This window comes from Ostrea edulis, chromosome 3 (genome assembly GCF_947568905.1).
Source record: "Ostrea edulis chromosome 3, xbOstEdul1.1, whole genome shotgun sequence".
Classification (NCBI taxonomy): domain Eukaryota; kingdom Metazoa; phylum Mollusca; class Bivalvia; order Ostreida; family Ostreidae; genus Ostrea; species Ostrea edulis.
In genome coordinates, this window is record NC_079166.1 from 43,264,577 (window position 1) to 43,281,431 (window position 16,855).

General features: G+C 35.2%; 1 protein-coding gene across 5 annotated transcripts in view; it reads right to left on the bottom strand.

The window, feature by feature from the left end:
- The window catches only part of LOC125675771 (uncharacterized), a 49,289-nt gene that overhangs the window by 4,253 nt on the left and 28,181 nt on the right, over positions 1-16,855 (bottom strand). For all 5 annotated transcript variants that reach the window (XM_048913565.2, XM_048913566.2, XM_048913570.2 and 2 more), the window contains 8 exons: positions 8,689-8,787; positions 7,741-7,839; positions 7,273-7,371; positions 7,004-7,102; positions 5,496-5,594; positions 5,111-5,188; positions 630-770; positions 292-432 (listed from right to left, as the gene is read on the bottom strand). In XM_048913565.2, coding sequence (XP_048769522.2) covers positions 292-432; positions 630-770; positions 5,111-5,188; positions 5,496-5,594; positions 7,004-7,102; positions 7,273-7,371; positions 7,741-7,839; positions 8,689-8,787 — 855 coding nt within the window. The remainder of the gene's footprint in view (positions 1-291; positions 433-629; positions 771-5,110; positions 5,189-5,495; positions 5,595-7,003; positions 7,103-7,272; positions 7,372-7,740; positions 7,840-8,688; positions 8,788-16,855) is intronic.

Genomic DNA, 16,855 nt, shown 5'->3' on the forward strand with positions numbered 1-16,855 from the left:
TGATTTAGACTTCTGTACAAGCTTTTCTTAAACTGGAAAATACTGTTAATTTACTTGGAAATTTCTTTTTCATGGTATGGACAAATTTTTAAAACCCTTCAGGAAGAAGGAAAACTGAACTACCACAAAAAACCAAAAACTCCTCAACCAATAAATAAAGTTCCCACAAACATCTGACCCCTAAAAAAGGGATCATATTACAGTAGAAATTGTCACACTGTTGTTGACTGGATATGCATCTTTAAAAGATGATAATATACATGATGATCCAATCTGAGAAAATGAGTTTACCTGTTTGATGTTTCCAGCCAAGTCCCTGTAATACTGAAGTCCGGGCTTTGGGACATACTGACTGAAAAAGCCCTGAACAGAGGGATCTGACTTTCCTGTGTTTGGGGTCTGCTGGGAGTCAGTTTTATCTTTTTCTTTGTCCTACAGTCATAGAAAGATTGCAATGTCATTTAAACGGTCGGCTTCACTTACTAACACTGATACTGGGCAGACTCATAATGAAATAAAACCCAGTATTCTAATCTTTTGTTAGCCAAAATAACACAATGTAATATTTTCCTAATAAAAATTGCTGTCTGCAATTTGAAGATTTTGCAAAACATAACATTTCTACAAACTTTTTTCTTTTTCTTGAAGAAGTCAAAGAATTTTTTCTCCTGTTTGACAGGTTTGGCTGGGACCTCCTCTTCCGGTACAACCACGGGTCCCTCCATATCAACTGGGTATTCCTTGAAATTCACCGTCTTTGGTGTCTTTGGCTGAAATGGGGAAAAATTAAAATCAATCAATCTCTCTGTATATATCAAATGCATCGAAGAATATTTTTGTAAATTATGTGTAAAAATAAAGTAATGCAGTTCTAATGCTGTGGAGTTTGAATTTCTAACTCTATGCAATTCAAATTTTGACCTCAAATTGGAACAGAGACTCCTAAATTGGTCAATATGAAGACCTGATCAGGTGAATACTCTAATTTGAGATAATAATCTTCCATCTTACTGAGAGACTGCTACTCAGAGAAAAATCCAGAATGTTCTGATATTCATGATAACTATCATCAGGCATGACTTGCACACTGTCATCATGGAGAAGCTGTTGTCTCTCACCGGGCAGAAGTTGCATGAAGTCGTTGTTTGGAATACTGAGCTTCATTTGAGATTCCATAACGGCAGAGTCATGCACAAGACAAATTAACATCTTGTCCTCAAATTCGGGACATAAATGTTGCAGCAAAATTTTCTTAAATCCCTTGACCATTAATTTTTTTTTTTAATTTTCAGATCTTTCAAAGACTTGAAGCACTCAAAAGCTCAAGATTTAAACAATCTTTGATATCTTGTAGAAATGAAGCAAATTTAATCCATGAATGTTCACTTTGGTACAAGACTGTTCCCTTGGAAGCCCTGGGGTTGATCTGCCTAAGACATTAAGCTATACGCAATATAATAGGCTGACTGTCACAGAACAACCACCACAATGACAGGTCTGTGCACTTTCAATCACCTATCCCAAGATGTATAATTATTGCTGATCACCACTACTCCAGAAAAAATGGAACAAAAACACAATTCTGTAGTCCACGTGCAGTTAGGTAAGGCCTATAATTAGCTACCCACAGCCCGAACACTTATAATTAGAGTATACAACTGGAATAATCATCATAGACCACAGGTTCCCTACGTATAAAACCAAATCCTGTTCTTGGTCGTGAGGTGGCAGCAGAATTAGACAGCTGCGATCAGCATGTCTTGGGGACATGATCAGACATTTTTACAAACCTATAGAGATCAAAGTGTGAGGGATGATCTAACACCTCTGATTGAAGGAACATGACCTTAAAGCACCCCTAGGTTATAATGACATGTGTAAACTGCCTGGTGACAGACAGGAGAAAGACCCACAGAAGTATTATGGCTCATCACAATGTCTGAGCAACAGCCTAGTTACCAGGTACAAAAGACCATTTCCGAACTTCAAAGAAGCTCACAGAAAAACATGTGTACCATAAAACCCAGCATCAAATGTAGCACACTACAAATGTATTACACTTCTAACACTTGTTGTCATTGAATTGAGCCAGTGCCACCAGATCATGCTGATGAATTTCTATCTGACACTTACTACAAAATCACTTATATTCTGAATATAGAATCAATAGGAAAAATAGATACATAAAGATGCTGATAGTGAGGTTAATGCATGGAAATATGATGATCAAAATGTCATACAAAATTTCCCTGCTGAGAAGTGCAATATATGCATATACATGTATAAAGTAGTTGATGGTAAATCTGAAAACTGATCCTTTTTAATGCATTTCTAATAAGGCTATAATATACACCACGCACTGAAATACTGGCTCTGAGCTAGCCATATAATGTGTTATTTAGGTTTGTATTTCATGTAATTAAAAGCATTGATGTTTTGATGGTGGTCGAAATAAGTAAACTTCTCGTAAATCTTCTAATTACAGCATTTACACCTGAAGCTTTCATGTTTATTTCATTCAACATCAGCTGATTTTTAGAAACTTGGTGAGTGAAAAATAATATGTAAAAAATAAATGCATTGATTTATTACATTTTCGGAAGCCCCCTGCAAGATGAAACACTACAGATCAAAAAAGATTTTGTGGTAAGGCAATGATCCACGTATGTGTGTGTGTCATTGCTGTTTACACCAGTGAACTCAAACGTTAAATTGAGAAAACCTTTGAGTAAAAAACTTTCAAGGAACATTACAGGATGGAGCTATGAAGATCTACTTTTACACAGACCTCTGTATTTATCACACATAAATGTGTCTCAAGGGATTTAATTCTAATTTATAACCATACACTAAAGGCATAAAAAAATTTAATTTATGAAAAAAAAATACATATATGTGCGTAAGGGCAAGATCTTCCATTTAAAACTGTAGAAAGATTTATGGCCAATAAAAGCTTTGGATTTAGTTTCATTAGTTAAATTTCAGCTGTCTGACAATCTAAAAGCAATAAGGTTTCAATATACTGTAACTCATTATAGGATACAAAATACCTTGACAAAAATTTGAAAATAAAAGAATCATTAAAAAATAATTCATGCACTTCTCACTTAAAGTTCCTTCTGTGGCAAAGAAAACAAATATAGCTGGTGTTTAGTGCTGGTTTCCATGGTGTTAAGATGAGATTGAGTCACGGCCTCCCTTTGGATGGGTAGAGCACTCTAACCCAGGCTAACCCCAAGCTAAAGCTGGTGCCCATTCACAGCTAAATATTTACATTCATTGATTCTTTTCTCTTATATTTCTTTTGAAATTGACATTGCTTTCATCATAGACAATGAATGCATGTTTGTTGCAAACTAGTTTGATCCGGTATTTTAGTACCACCTGTCTGTGTAATCATTACCAAATAAGGAGCATCATCAAGGTCAAAGGGTGCATTGGCTATTCCGTTTAACATAATGAATGGGTCAACCATATGATATCTTAGTACTTAAACCTAGTTTATACTTTTAAAAAATACAAAAAAATTTGAATATAAACAATAAAATGTCTTTATTTGTTGTTTTATCGGGTGATGAAGATAGCAATCATTGCAGAAAAAATCTACATAACCCGCAATTTTTCTGCAATACATGCTAGTAACCATCATATGATGAAACAACAAAGAAAACATTTCATTGTTTAAAATGAACTCAAGATATTGAGAATCAAGTTTCTGATCAGAGGACTTCATGTGATTTATACTGATGATATTAACCCTTCCATCATTTTAGATATCAGAAAGCTTAATCACGAAAAATTGGTCATTAAAAGGTGAGACAGCAGGTTCACGGCCACTTGCACATATTTACTTATTTCTGCTGTCAGATTTTATTTCTGACGATGACATCAGGGGCCACTGTCTGGTGACTGTGGGGTCAGTGTTTATTTGTAGATAATAATGGACAATAATAAATACAGATCACTCCGATAAATCATCGACAGTCAGTAAACCTATCACTGCCACAATTCCCTGCACACACAAAAGCCAAATGACACACTTATTATGACCAAGCTTTGATTTACTTCATATTTCCTGAATTAAAGACCATGAAGTGGACATTTTTTTCTACACACTTCTTGGCACTGTGAAGACTGTATGTGCAGTCAGGCATCAAATGGTGGAGACTCTGATTACCCTATTACCATAACAACGTATATTTTTAAAATTCAGGCGTTTTATTGCATTCTGTGATTTATGTGGGTTTTCTTTTGAAATTACATCCATATATTAAAAACAAACTGCATGACTGTGTCGTATAAGGACTGTGTCGTATAATGAATGTGAATGCACATCTTTCATTAAATTTCATAATTTTTTTTATCTTATTTATTCAATAACACTTATTTCCCTTTTCTCAGTTTTTTTCCAGATCCCTGCCTAAATGTTCTAAATTCGCATTTCTCTAAATTTCAGATCCCTGCCTAAATTGTTCTAAATTTGAATTTTTCTAAATTTCAGATTACTGCCTAAATACAAATTTCTCTAAAGTTTAGACTATGTATTGCCTAGATAATCTAAATATGAATTTCTAATTTTGGATCACTGCCTAAAAACTTTTAAATTTGAATAAGCAATATTTTTGCTTTTTAGCCCTCATTCTGAATGGTCAAATTCAAACAGTGCTAATCCAAATGAACATGTTACCCTATTCAAAATAATAGTAAATGGTTTGGTGTGAATTTAAAACCAGGCAAAATTGTTTTGTTTTTTTCAATGTGCTTGGGCAGCAATAACATTAAAATATCCCATCGTACAGTACATCACATCTCAAGTTAGAAAGCCAGTCATTTCTGTTCTCTAACATTAAGACAGGAATATTGTGATAAAGCCTTAATACAGTGATCAGTGCAGACACTGGGAGATCATTATTTGTCACAGAAATTCCACGTCCACTGATTTAAAGAGTTTTCCTGAGGCAATAGTTCAACAATATACTAGCATAAAACTTCATTAAGCATAACTGATCCATGGAAAACAGCAAAACAGTCCCAGTAAAATACAGAGGATCCATTGAACCACACCCCCAACCACGAGAGATTTTGACGAAGCTCATACAGATTTACATACCCGAGAAAAGGAGGAGATAATTAGGATGATTTCTGGATGCTGTTTTCTCTCGGCCACGTCCATTGCCGTCTCAACTTGCTGCAATCAGGAAATAAATTCATACAATCACAATTGCCGTATGAAAATATCTCAATACATGATCACAACAGCCATTAAATATCACTATTTCCAGACACAAGTCATGAATGATTTTATCTGACTTCACTTTGTTTTGATTTATATCATACATTGCTATTATATTTTCATCAAAGCAAAGAAAAAAATGTTAGCTAATTAATAGGTGATGATTGTAATTTTACATTTGTATCAAATAAATCAAAGAATGAATCTCTGATGATAATTTTCTTCAATGATGACAATCATCAGAACCAGAATTCTGAACTACCTTATTTTTCACACTGATGTCTACCCCCGCATCCACCAGCAGTTTTGCGATCTTCCGTCGTTTGAGGGCTGAAGCGATATGAAGCGCTGTGTCTCCATTCTACAAAATATGATGGTATTCGATGAACTACTTTATTTCAAGAAACGTGGAATACAAAATCATTATTTCTACTGAAAATGAATCAAGCCAAAATACGTAAAATAAAATATCTTAGTTCAAATTTACACATGCAAGAAAACTACAGGTGAAGTACAAAACAAAATATTATACAAGAAATATTACCATAACTATGTGATCCCAATTTCAATTTCTCTTGCAACGAAACTAGAGATTTGGGGACTCTTTAATAGAATACGAATGAGTTTATTATTCGTTTCTTAATTGAGTCCACTACTGCTTTGACATATGTTGGGATTGTCAGCCGGCTCATTTACAGTATTGTAATGTAAATCTTAATGTCTGTAGTTACATCATCAGAGAATATAGCTGATCACCTCGGTTTGATTTATTACAGTGTGGGACAATAGCATTTTCTGCTTTATCACTGCACCAATCTAGTGTTTCTAACAATGTCTGTGATAGGTGTAACACTTCAATCCTGGGACTGATCAAACTCTGATGATGCAATCATTCTAGGGATGTCTATCAGGACTTCCAGGGTCTTTCTGCATATAATCTATCTCACATATAAAAGAAAAATGTCCCCCGAAACAATCGGTGACCAATATTTTCTGGAGGACTTTTGTCTCAAAGTTAGACAATATGTGATGACCGAACACGCCCCCCTCTATTATGAGCGTTGTGACCCAGGAGACAATTTGCTGCATGTTTAAGTAATTCGATGCCAACAAGATTCTGTGTCATCAATGGGAAAACTGATAATGTTTAGTGGGGCTGGGGTGTAGTAGCGTGGATAGGATCATCTTTCTCATGTGTGAAATGAAAACTCACAACAGACGTGCTGACTTGTTTGTAAGAACCAGCTTTCTCCATGTTTTCTGGTGTTTATTTAATCATCAGTACATATATAAGTCAAGTCAAACCCATGTATGTGTATATCATGTATCATATAAATACCACTGTCGACTAACTGGCACAATAATGGAGTGTAAATGGATCGTAAGATGATGATTAATGTCGCTGCCATTTTTAGAGGTCCTAATAGTGTCTCATGAATTTTTTTTCCATGTATGAATTTGCTTTTTCAAAATTGCAATCCAAAAAAAAATCAATTCTTTGGAATTAAAACATGCAGAAACTGACCAATATCTTTGGAATGAGTTATCAATTGTTAACTTATCTACCAACAGAGACAACTAAACATTTTTCTAACTGAATATTAATTCCAACATTACAACGTTGTATGTTGTTAGGCAAAATAAAGTCACTATAATCCATAACTATGGAAATTCTAAACACCAGAAACAAAAACAAGAAAATCAGTTTTTCCAAAAATTAGTCCTAAAAAGCAAAATGATTTCTACTGAAATAAAGGCACATATATTGACCTTGTTTTGTTCATTGAGACTGCAGCGGGCGCTGATGAGGATTCTTGTCACACCTGCGTGACCGTACCTCGCGGCGGTGTGGAGGGCCGTGTCTCCATACTAAAACAGAAAAATAACTATTTACATCCAAAAATTAATCCGGTCTCACATAAAAATCATCAGCAAGTTTTCCACACTCAAAACAATTAAAAACAAGTCCATTTATGAAGAAAATTCCATTTAAAGTAACCTTGACCTATAATCAACTTAAACTGTCAAGGTTAACTTACATTGTTTTTGAGGTCTGAGTTACAGCCAGCCAGGAGGAGGATCCTAGTGCTTTGGTTGTGTCCGTTCTGTGCTGACAAATGGAGGGCAGTAAAACCAGCCTGTAAAAGATCCAGGGTGTGAAGTGCAGCACTAGGAGGAGTTTGTCACTTAATACATTACAAGGTGTGAAGTCCAGCACTAGGAGTGTCACTTAATACATTACAAGCACTCCAAAACAATCAATAGCAAAACAAAAGCACGAAACACCGTCTAAAGTTAATTACTTTATTGGCTTTTAGGTGAGATCATTATTTTGATGGAAAAATTGATCATGCAGATATGATGGGGGCAAAATAGATGTGTTTTCCCTGCAGTTATGCCATTGTGAAGTCAGGTCCTTATTACTAAAATTACTGATGCTTTTTTGCTCTTTTGATTGTAGTGTATGTTATTTTGTGCTGCACGCTATCGACACGGCAGACTACTACCTTGTTAGTGATGATGATGTTACAGTCATGCTTGATGAGAACGTCTAGAGTTCGACTGAAGCCGTGCCAGGCAGCCTCATGTATGGCAGCATTCCCATTCTATTTAAAATAAGATATATTGTAGTCAGTTAAATTAAATAGTAGACAATTAATACAGACCCATGCACTGAAATAGTTCTATTGTTAGATGAAAGCTTAGTATGTATCTTAAATGTATTGAAATACTTTGAATTTTTTCAACATTAGTATTCACTCAGTAAGTATATTCGAGTATTAATTAAAAAGTATTCAAGTATTTTTATTCTTTTTTTTAAAGTAATAACAGTTTTCCGCTCTGTTATTATATAAATATTGCATGTAGTTGAGGGTAACATTGAAAATTTGCACCCCGACAAAACCATTGTCAACCGACGCTGAATCTGATTGGTCAAGAAGCACTAGGAAAAACATATTGTTACCCTCAAAGAATAGAAATAACACCCTCCGGGGTGCTAATATCAAGCAATGAGAAACAATACTTCACAAAATTAAAAATTATCTCATGTGCACAGATTGTGCGCATGTGGTTCACGGTAGATAAAATGCTTGACGACATAGATGGTAAAACGGTAGTTTACGACTGAAATCAACATTAGCAAACAGTAATAGTCGTAAATAACAAAGGAGTAGAGAGATATTCCCATTCTTAATGCAATATTTCGCTTGATGTCAACATCCTATTGCATTTCAACACTGAAGATTTTCACCTCTTGAAAATCATTGTCAACCTCAGCTGCACCTCCTCTGTTGACAATGGGTTTCTAGGATGAAAATTTTCAATGTTACCCTCATCTACATGCAATATTTATATATTTTCACCTACATGTGCCACATTTCTCAAAGAGTTCGTCCCTCCATGGTTATCTAACAATGGTTTCAAGCTGATTTTAACAAAGTAATTTACTTTACCTCATCCTGAATGTCAATGCTGCAGTGTTGGTTAATCAGGAGCTCAATGACCTCTGTGTGACCTTGGGAGGAGGCTCTGTGGAGGGCAGTGTATCTGACCTGGAAAAGAAAAGATAAAATAGTAAGCCTAAAGGGCCATGGACACGATTTTTCATCACTTGAATTAACTTTTTTTTGTTATAGAAATGAAGACCTTTTATGAATAAATGGATTAGAAATATTTCCACACAGAATAAAACCCAGCTCCTAAAATCGTGTTTGTAAACACCATGCTTGTTTATATCCAGAGTGAGACAAATGTGCATACATTTCATAGAATTGTGAACAAATGCTTGTCATCAGCCAATATACCATGTGTGTACATTCAATGTTTCAACATAAGTTAATGATAAATCAATACAGGGTGTGTGTACAAAGAAAAACGAAGTGAAAGTTTTCATTGTAAAGACTTTTTTCATGGAAGCCAGCTGTTAACTTTGGTGTCATGCTGACAGATGAAGCATGTAAACATAAACAGGACTTGTACTTAATTTTTTTGAAAATGAAAAGTTTAGATGCCTCAAATATATCTTTGGATAATTTTTTTTTTTTAAAATTTGGGTGTGTTGCTATGTTTTAAATGTATCAAGTACATATACTTCTATATCATTAATTAGAAATCCCAGTAAATCTTTTTTTTTTTTTTTTTAAACCAAAATCGTGTCCATGCATGCCCCTTTAAGACTATAACTTATCGAAAATACCTTCAGTTATTAATAACCGTGATTGTGCAACTGAACATCAGCTCGATTTAATTTCTATCAAACAGTCTGTTACTATATTAAGGAGGAAATTTGACAAATATTGATCAGATTTGGAATAAAGAGTCCAGAGACCACAAACCTCTTCCAAGGCTTCTCAACTGTAACTGTCTACCCAACATCTAAACAGCTCCCCTCAGAAATATATCAACTGTAACTGTCTACCCAACATCTAAACAGCTCCCCTCAGTAATATATCAACTGTAACTGTCTACCCAACATTTAAACAGCTCCCCTCAGAAATATCTCAACTGTAACTGTCTACCCAACATCTAAACAGCTCCCCTTAAAAATATCTCAGCTGTAACTGTCTACCCAACATCTAAACAGCTCCCCTCAGTAATATCTCAACTGTAACTGTCTACCCAACATCTAAACAACTCTCCTCAGTAATATCTCAACTGTAACTGTCTTAACCCAACATCTAAACAGCTCCCCTCAGAAATATATCAACTGTAACTGTCTTAACCCAACATCTAAACAGCTCCCCTCAGTAATATCTCAACTGTAACTGTCTTAACCCAACATCTAAACAGCTCCAATCAGTAATATATCAACTGTAACTGTCTACCCAACATCTAAACAGCCCCCCTCAGTAATATCTCAACTGTAACTGTCTACCCAACATCAAAACAGCTCCCCTCAGTAATATCTCAACTGTAACTGTCTACCCAACATCTAAACAGCTCCCCTCAGTAATATCTCAACTGTAACTGTCTACCCAACATCTAAACAGCTCCCCTCAGTAATATATCAACTGTAACTGTCTTAACCCAACATCTAAACAGCTCCCCTCAGAAATATCTCAACTGTAACTGTCTACCCAACATCTAAACAGCTCCCCTCAGTAATATATCAACTGTAACTGTCTTAACCCAACATCTAAACAGCTCCCCTCAGTAATATCTCAACTGTAACTGTCTACCCAACATCTAAACAACTCTCCTCAGTAATATATCAACTGTAACTGTCTTAACCCAACATCTAAATAGCTCCCCTCAGTAATATATCAACTGTAACTGTCTACCCAACATCTAAACAGCTCCCCTCAGTAATATATCAACTGTAACTGTCTACCCAACATCTAAACAGCTCCCCTCAGAAATATCTCAACTGTAACTGTCTATCCAACATTTAAACAGCTCCCCTTAAAAATATCTCAACTGTAACTGTTTACCCAACATCTAAACAACTCTCCTCAGTAATATATCAACTGTAACTGTCTACCCAACATTTAAACAGCTCCCCTCAGTAATATATCAACTGTAACTGTCTACCCAACATTTAAACAGCTCCCCTCAGAAATATCTCAACTGTAACTGTCTACCCAACATCTAAACAGCTCCCCTTAAAAATATCTCAGCTGTAACTGTCTACCCAACATCTAAACAGCTCCCCTCAGTAATATCTCAACTGTAACTGTCTACCCAACATCTAAACAACTCTCCTCAGTAATATCTCAACTGTAACTGTCTTAACCCAACATCTAAACAGCTCCCCTCAGAAATATATCAACTGTAACTGTCTTAACCCAACATCTAAACAGCTCCAATCAGTAATATATCAACTGTAACTGTCTACCCAACATCTAAACAGCCCCCCTCAGTAATATCTCAACTGTAACTGTCTACCCAACATCAAAACAGCTCCCCTCAGTAACATCTCAACTGTAACTGTCTACCCAACATCTAAACAGCTCCCCTCAGTAATATCTCAACTGTAACTGTCTACCCAACATCAAAACAGCTCCCCTCAGTAACATCTCAACTGTAACTGTCTACCCAACATCTAAACAGCTCCCCTCAGTAATATCTCAACTGTAACTGTCTACCCAACATCTAAACAGCTCCCCTCAGTAATATATCAACTGTAACTGTCTTAACCCAACATCTAAACAGCTCCCCTCAGAAATATCTCAACTGTAACTGTCTACCCAACATCTAAACAGCTCCCCTCAGTAATATATCAACTGTAACTGTCTTAACCCAACATCTAAACAGCTCCCCTCAGTAATATCTCAACTGTAACTGTCTACCCAACATCTAAACAACTCTCCTCAGTAATATATCAACTGTAACTGTCTTAACCCAACATCTAAATAGCTCCCCTCAGTAATATATCAACTGTAACTGTCTACCCAACATCTAAACAGCTCCCCTCAGTAATATATCAACTGTAACTGTCTACCCAACATCTAAACAGCTCCCCTCAGAAATATCTCAACTGTAACTGTCTATCCAACATTTAAACAGCTCCCCTTAAAAATATCTCAACTGTAACTGTTTACCCAACATCTAAACAACTCTCCTCAGTAATATATCAACTGTAACTGTCTACCCAACATTTAAACAGCTCCCCTCAGTAATATATCAACTGTAACTGTCTACCCAACATTTAAACAGCTCCCCTCAGAAATATCTCAACTGTAACTGTCTACCCAACATCTAAACAGCTCCCCTTAAAAATATCTCAGCTGTAACTGTCTACCCAACATCTAAACAGCTCCCCTCAGTAATATCTCAACTGTAACTGTCTACCCAACATCTAAACAACTCTCCTCAGTAATATCTCAACTGTAACTGTCTTAACCCAACATCTAAACAGCTCCCCTCAGAAATATATCAACTGTAACTGTCTTAACCCAACATCTAAACAGCTCCAATCAGTAATATATCAACTGTAACTGTCTACCCAACATCTAAACAGCCCCCCTCAGTAATATCTCAACTGTAACTGTCTACCCAACATCAAAACAGCTCCCCTCAGTAACATCTCAACTGTAACTGTCTACCCAACATCTAAACAGCTCCCCTCAGTAATATCTCAACTGTAACTGTCTACCCAACATCTAAACAGCTCCCCTCAGTAATATATCAACTGTAACTGTCTTAACCCAACATCTAAACAGCTCCCCTCAGAAATATCTCAACTGTAACTGTCTACCCAACATCTAAACAGCTCCCCTCAGTAATATATCAACTGTAACTGTCTTAACCCAACATCTAAACAGCTCCCCTCAGTAATATCTCAACTGTAACTGTCTACCCAACATCTAAACAACTCTCCTCAGTAATATATCAACTGTAACTGTCTTAACCCAACATCTAAATAGCTCCCCTCAGTAATATATCAACTGTAACTGTCTACCCAACATCTAAACAGCTCCCCTCAGTAATATATCAACTGTAACTGTCTACCCAACATCTAAACAGCTCCCCTCAGAAATATCTCAACTGTAACTGTCTATCCAACATTTAAACAGCTCCCCTTAAAAATATCTCAACTGTAACTGTTTACCCAACATCTAAACAACTCTCCTCAGTAATATATCAACTGTAACTGTCTACCCAACATTTAAACAGCTCCCCTTAAAAATATCTCAACTGTAACTGTCTACCCAACATCTAAACAACTCTCCTCAGAAATAAAACCGATCTTATTTCTCAACTGTAACTGGTCTCATTCATATATATCTATACCCAACATTTAAACAGCTCTCCTCAGTAATAAAATCTATCCTAATTTGTGAAAAACTGAATAAAAACAACTCCATTTTTTTTTTTCAAAATTCAGTTTTTATGTAATCCAGTCCAATAATATCGAAAGCATACACTAAAACACATGATACACAAGTATACAGGTCACCCAAACAGTACCTGTACTGTATCACATCATCATTCACTTTGATCCAAAGCTAATGGTTTCATTACATTGCAGAAAACTGACTTGTTGAAACCACCACTATTCAAGGGGAATAACTCCATGTAGAATTCACAAATTGTTGGATACCCAACTATGGGGATTCTTATTTTGGCTTGTTTGTTGAACTGAAAGTAGATAAATTATGCAAAATGTCCCATGCAGAGTAATCTGAATTTTGCAGGCTTCTTTTTCCCTATATCTCTGTTTGCCAATTGTGCAGCTGTTGAGGGATTGAGGAGAAATATTGACAAACACTGACTCATTGGCAAAGTTCTGCCAAAGTCCTGATAGCATTGAACATTTATATTTGTACCTCCAATATAAACACAGGTCTAGACAATCAGTAATTCTTAAAGAAACAGCCCTCACTTGATACACCTGTGCAATGTCTTTTACCAAAACATATTTAAGGTTCACTTTTAAAATAATTTGACCTTCTATGCCAATTGCACACTTAATGTTTCTCCAATTTTTCTGATATCAATACAGTGATAAAATTTAAATCCCAATCAGATTTTGCATCAAGAGAGTAGAAAGTTTACCTCCTCACCGAATATCTTTAAAATATCAAAATTGTTAAACATCACATCGAGGACATTCACCCTCGACAAAACAATTTCCAATCATATACGGTACAAACAGCCTACAGGACATCTTCCTCTCTTTATTTTAGCAAATAACTGTCAAATTGTCAAATTTTCACCGAGAAATACTAAAAGTATTTCTAGAAATCAAATGAATTGAGGGGAGACACGCAAAGAAAATCATTGAATTCTGGTCAATAACAAATGTTTTAAACCTGCCATTAAAAGTTTGTTTCCTTCAATTTAATATACATATCTAGACTTTTCACTCTGGGTTGTCCCAATAGATTGATACTGATTATTCATACATTAATTATTGTAGGTACATCATTTTCACATCAAGACATGGCTTGAAGATGTCAATGTAGATAACATAGGGCACAGCATCATTTTATTTAATAGGAAGATCATTGTTAGAATTCCCAGACTGAATTTATGTCATTTATGGCAGATGGTGGCGTGAAGTCACCGTGAACAATGTAAGCATAAATTTTATTGTGCAGCGAAAGGAGGGCTAGATAATCCCATTATGTAATTTTCAAGAACCCCATGCAAGAATTAAAATTTTATGACTTCCCCAGCGAAAAGAGAATCTGGGACCTTTGCCAGATTCCTCACTTGCCGACTTGCACCTACAGAAAAAAGAATCCCGTTTTGAACTAAATATTGTGGCTCTCGGAGAGACAAGTATTATGATGTCGCGAGGACGTTCCGATGCTTGTATATTGCTTACAAGGAAATTTTTACCTCCATTTTATTTTTGCCTATTTTATCCCCAGTTACCCAAAATGGGCAAGTACAAGAGGACAACTTTGGGTGAATTTAGAAATGGGTTAAACACCTAAAGGCCAAAATAAAACAGGGCAAAATTTCCCCTCTCTGCATACAAAGAAGTGTTTTTTAATAAAAACACTTTTATTATTTTAATAAAAAGACTTTTACTATATATTTGTATGTACCACTCTGTACGGGGGACAGTCGTATATTAATGACCTTGTACTATATATATTAAAGATTACCATTATAGGATATCATAGGCTATATATAAAAGATTACCATTATAGGATATATCATAATCTATATCATAAGTAAACATATGATTCCTGTGCCACTTTGAGCACTAACCGTGGTCCCACTCGACTCAAGGGCCATGGCTCAATTTCCAAGATGTCAGCTCTTCTGTGATGGAGGTACGGTCAGTATTCTACTGAATGCTTGGGTGGGTAAAGAGTGTATGCAATTGTTTTGTAAATGATGAATAAAGTGTGAATTTTGTTTACATCAGCTGGTGGTATTACCTTAAGCCGACCATATAAAAAAATTGTTTGAATTAGGCTATATATGTAATTTCTCTTCGACATGATCAACACTTTTAACAAGGAAACATGATGAATTTCAATTATACTTTAAACTATTTTTTTCCTTCTCAAATATTCATAAACTGACTAAATTTGTGTTTTGCTGCAGTTTCACTAGTTGCATAAGTAGCGGGTAATCATCATTTATAGGGTAATATATCCATGCAGCGATAAGCATTTGTACCAGTGGCATGGGTACGAAAATGTATTTTGTGTCTCACGGCACTCTCGCCATACATAAAAAGTTCAACAAAGGGAAACAACTATTGGGTAACTTTGAAATTGCGAATCGATTTAATCCAATTATATAAACTTAAATTAACATTTTGAGTTTTTAGTTAATTTGAGATTATAAAATATGTTGAATTTCTTACAGACTCTCTATAGACTCTGATTTGTTGCCTGTTTTTTTAGTTGAGAATTTTCCCTTTGATCAGAGATGTATAATGCAGTCTATACCCTTTTCTCCTTTTTTTTTAACCTTCCACTTTATATGGCAATTAACAAGGGATGTAATTAAAGTCTTAACTAAAAAAAATAGTTTTATTGAATTAGAAGATCATCATTCTATAGTTCTCTGCAGTACTAAATGTGAATGAAAAAAAAATAAGAAGGTGATTACGGAAAATTTATGAAGTTACACCTAGTAAATCAAACTGTAATTAGGAATCACTTCTGCATCGCCAAAAGGCTATGGAAAAGCTTTTAATTCACTGCAATAACGATCATACAAAATTATCCCTAAAAAGCTGGAGAGCCTACGAGTTTTTTAAAATTACCTGTTAATGTTATGATTTATGGAAAAATCAAGGATCGTTAGAGACCCTGATGTGTGAGATATTAGAATCAATATATATACAGGCACTTCATTTCCACAACAATGGGAAAAATAATTATCCTAATCTTACTGACTCTATTTTACTTCACACGTACTGTATATACACGGTTTCCATTCCTAAAGGTAGGATGTGGTTCATGATCAAAGTCCTCTAGGAAACATTACCATTAACTTTCACAATATTCACTTAGTCAGATGGTAAAATATAGTGAATACATACTGTATATCACCTGCCCTACATGTAATTTACTGGCAAGTTGTAAGTTTCATAAAAGTTTGAAAATGAGCATACAAGTAAGTTTTTATTTATGATGTCCCCAACATCTGTTTCCTAGCCACTGGTGTCTTGACAAACTTTGCTGCACAAAACTAATCAGCACTTAGTCTACATATTTAAAAACAGGACTGCAAGTGCAATAACAGCAATTTCTGGTCCAGGAATTAAACATTCTACTATGAATTAACTGCAATTCAAAACTTTCCATTTTAACATATCCCAAAACAAAAACTATTTCTTTTCCTCATAACTAATACCAAGGATTGATGTCATTAAGTTGGTAATTTTTTTTTACAAAAAATTCCCACTTTCATTGAAAAGTGTCAAAAATATCATGTTTTCATGGAGTTTTCAAAATTAAAATCAAGAATCGCATGCATTGACTAACACTTATAAAAAATACTTCTGCAACATAGATATATGACAGAAAATAACTTGCATCTTAATTTGATTGTGGTCAACACATCTGTCATCCCAATACAACCCAAACTGTTTGGAAAGATAATTTGCAAAAACACTACAGGGCAGGGACAATACTGTATAGTTGCCCTATTTCAGAGAACACAAACATGTGAAGGAAACCTGATGACCTCAAACTTATCATGACC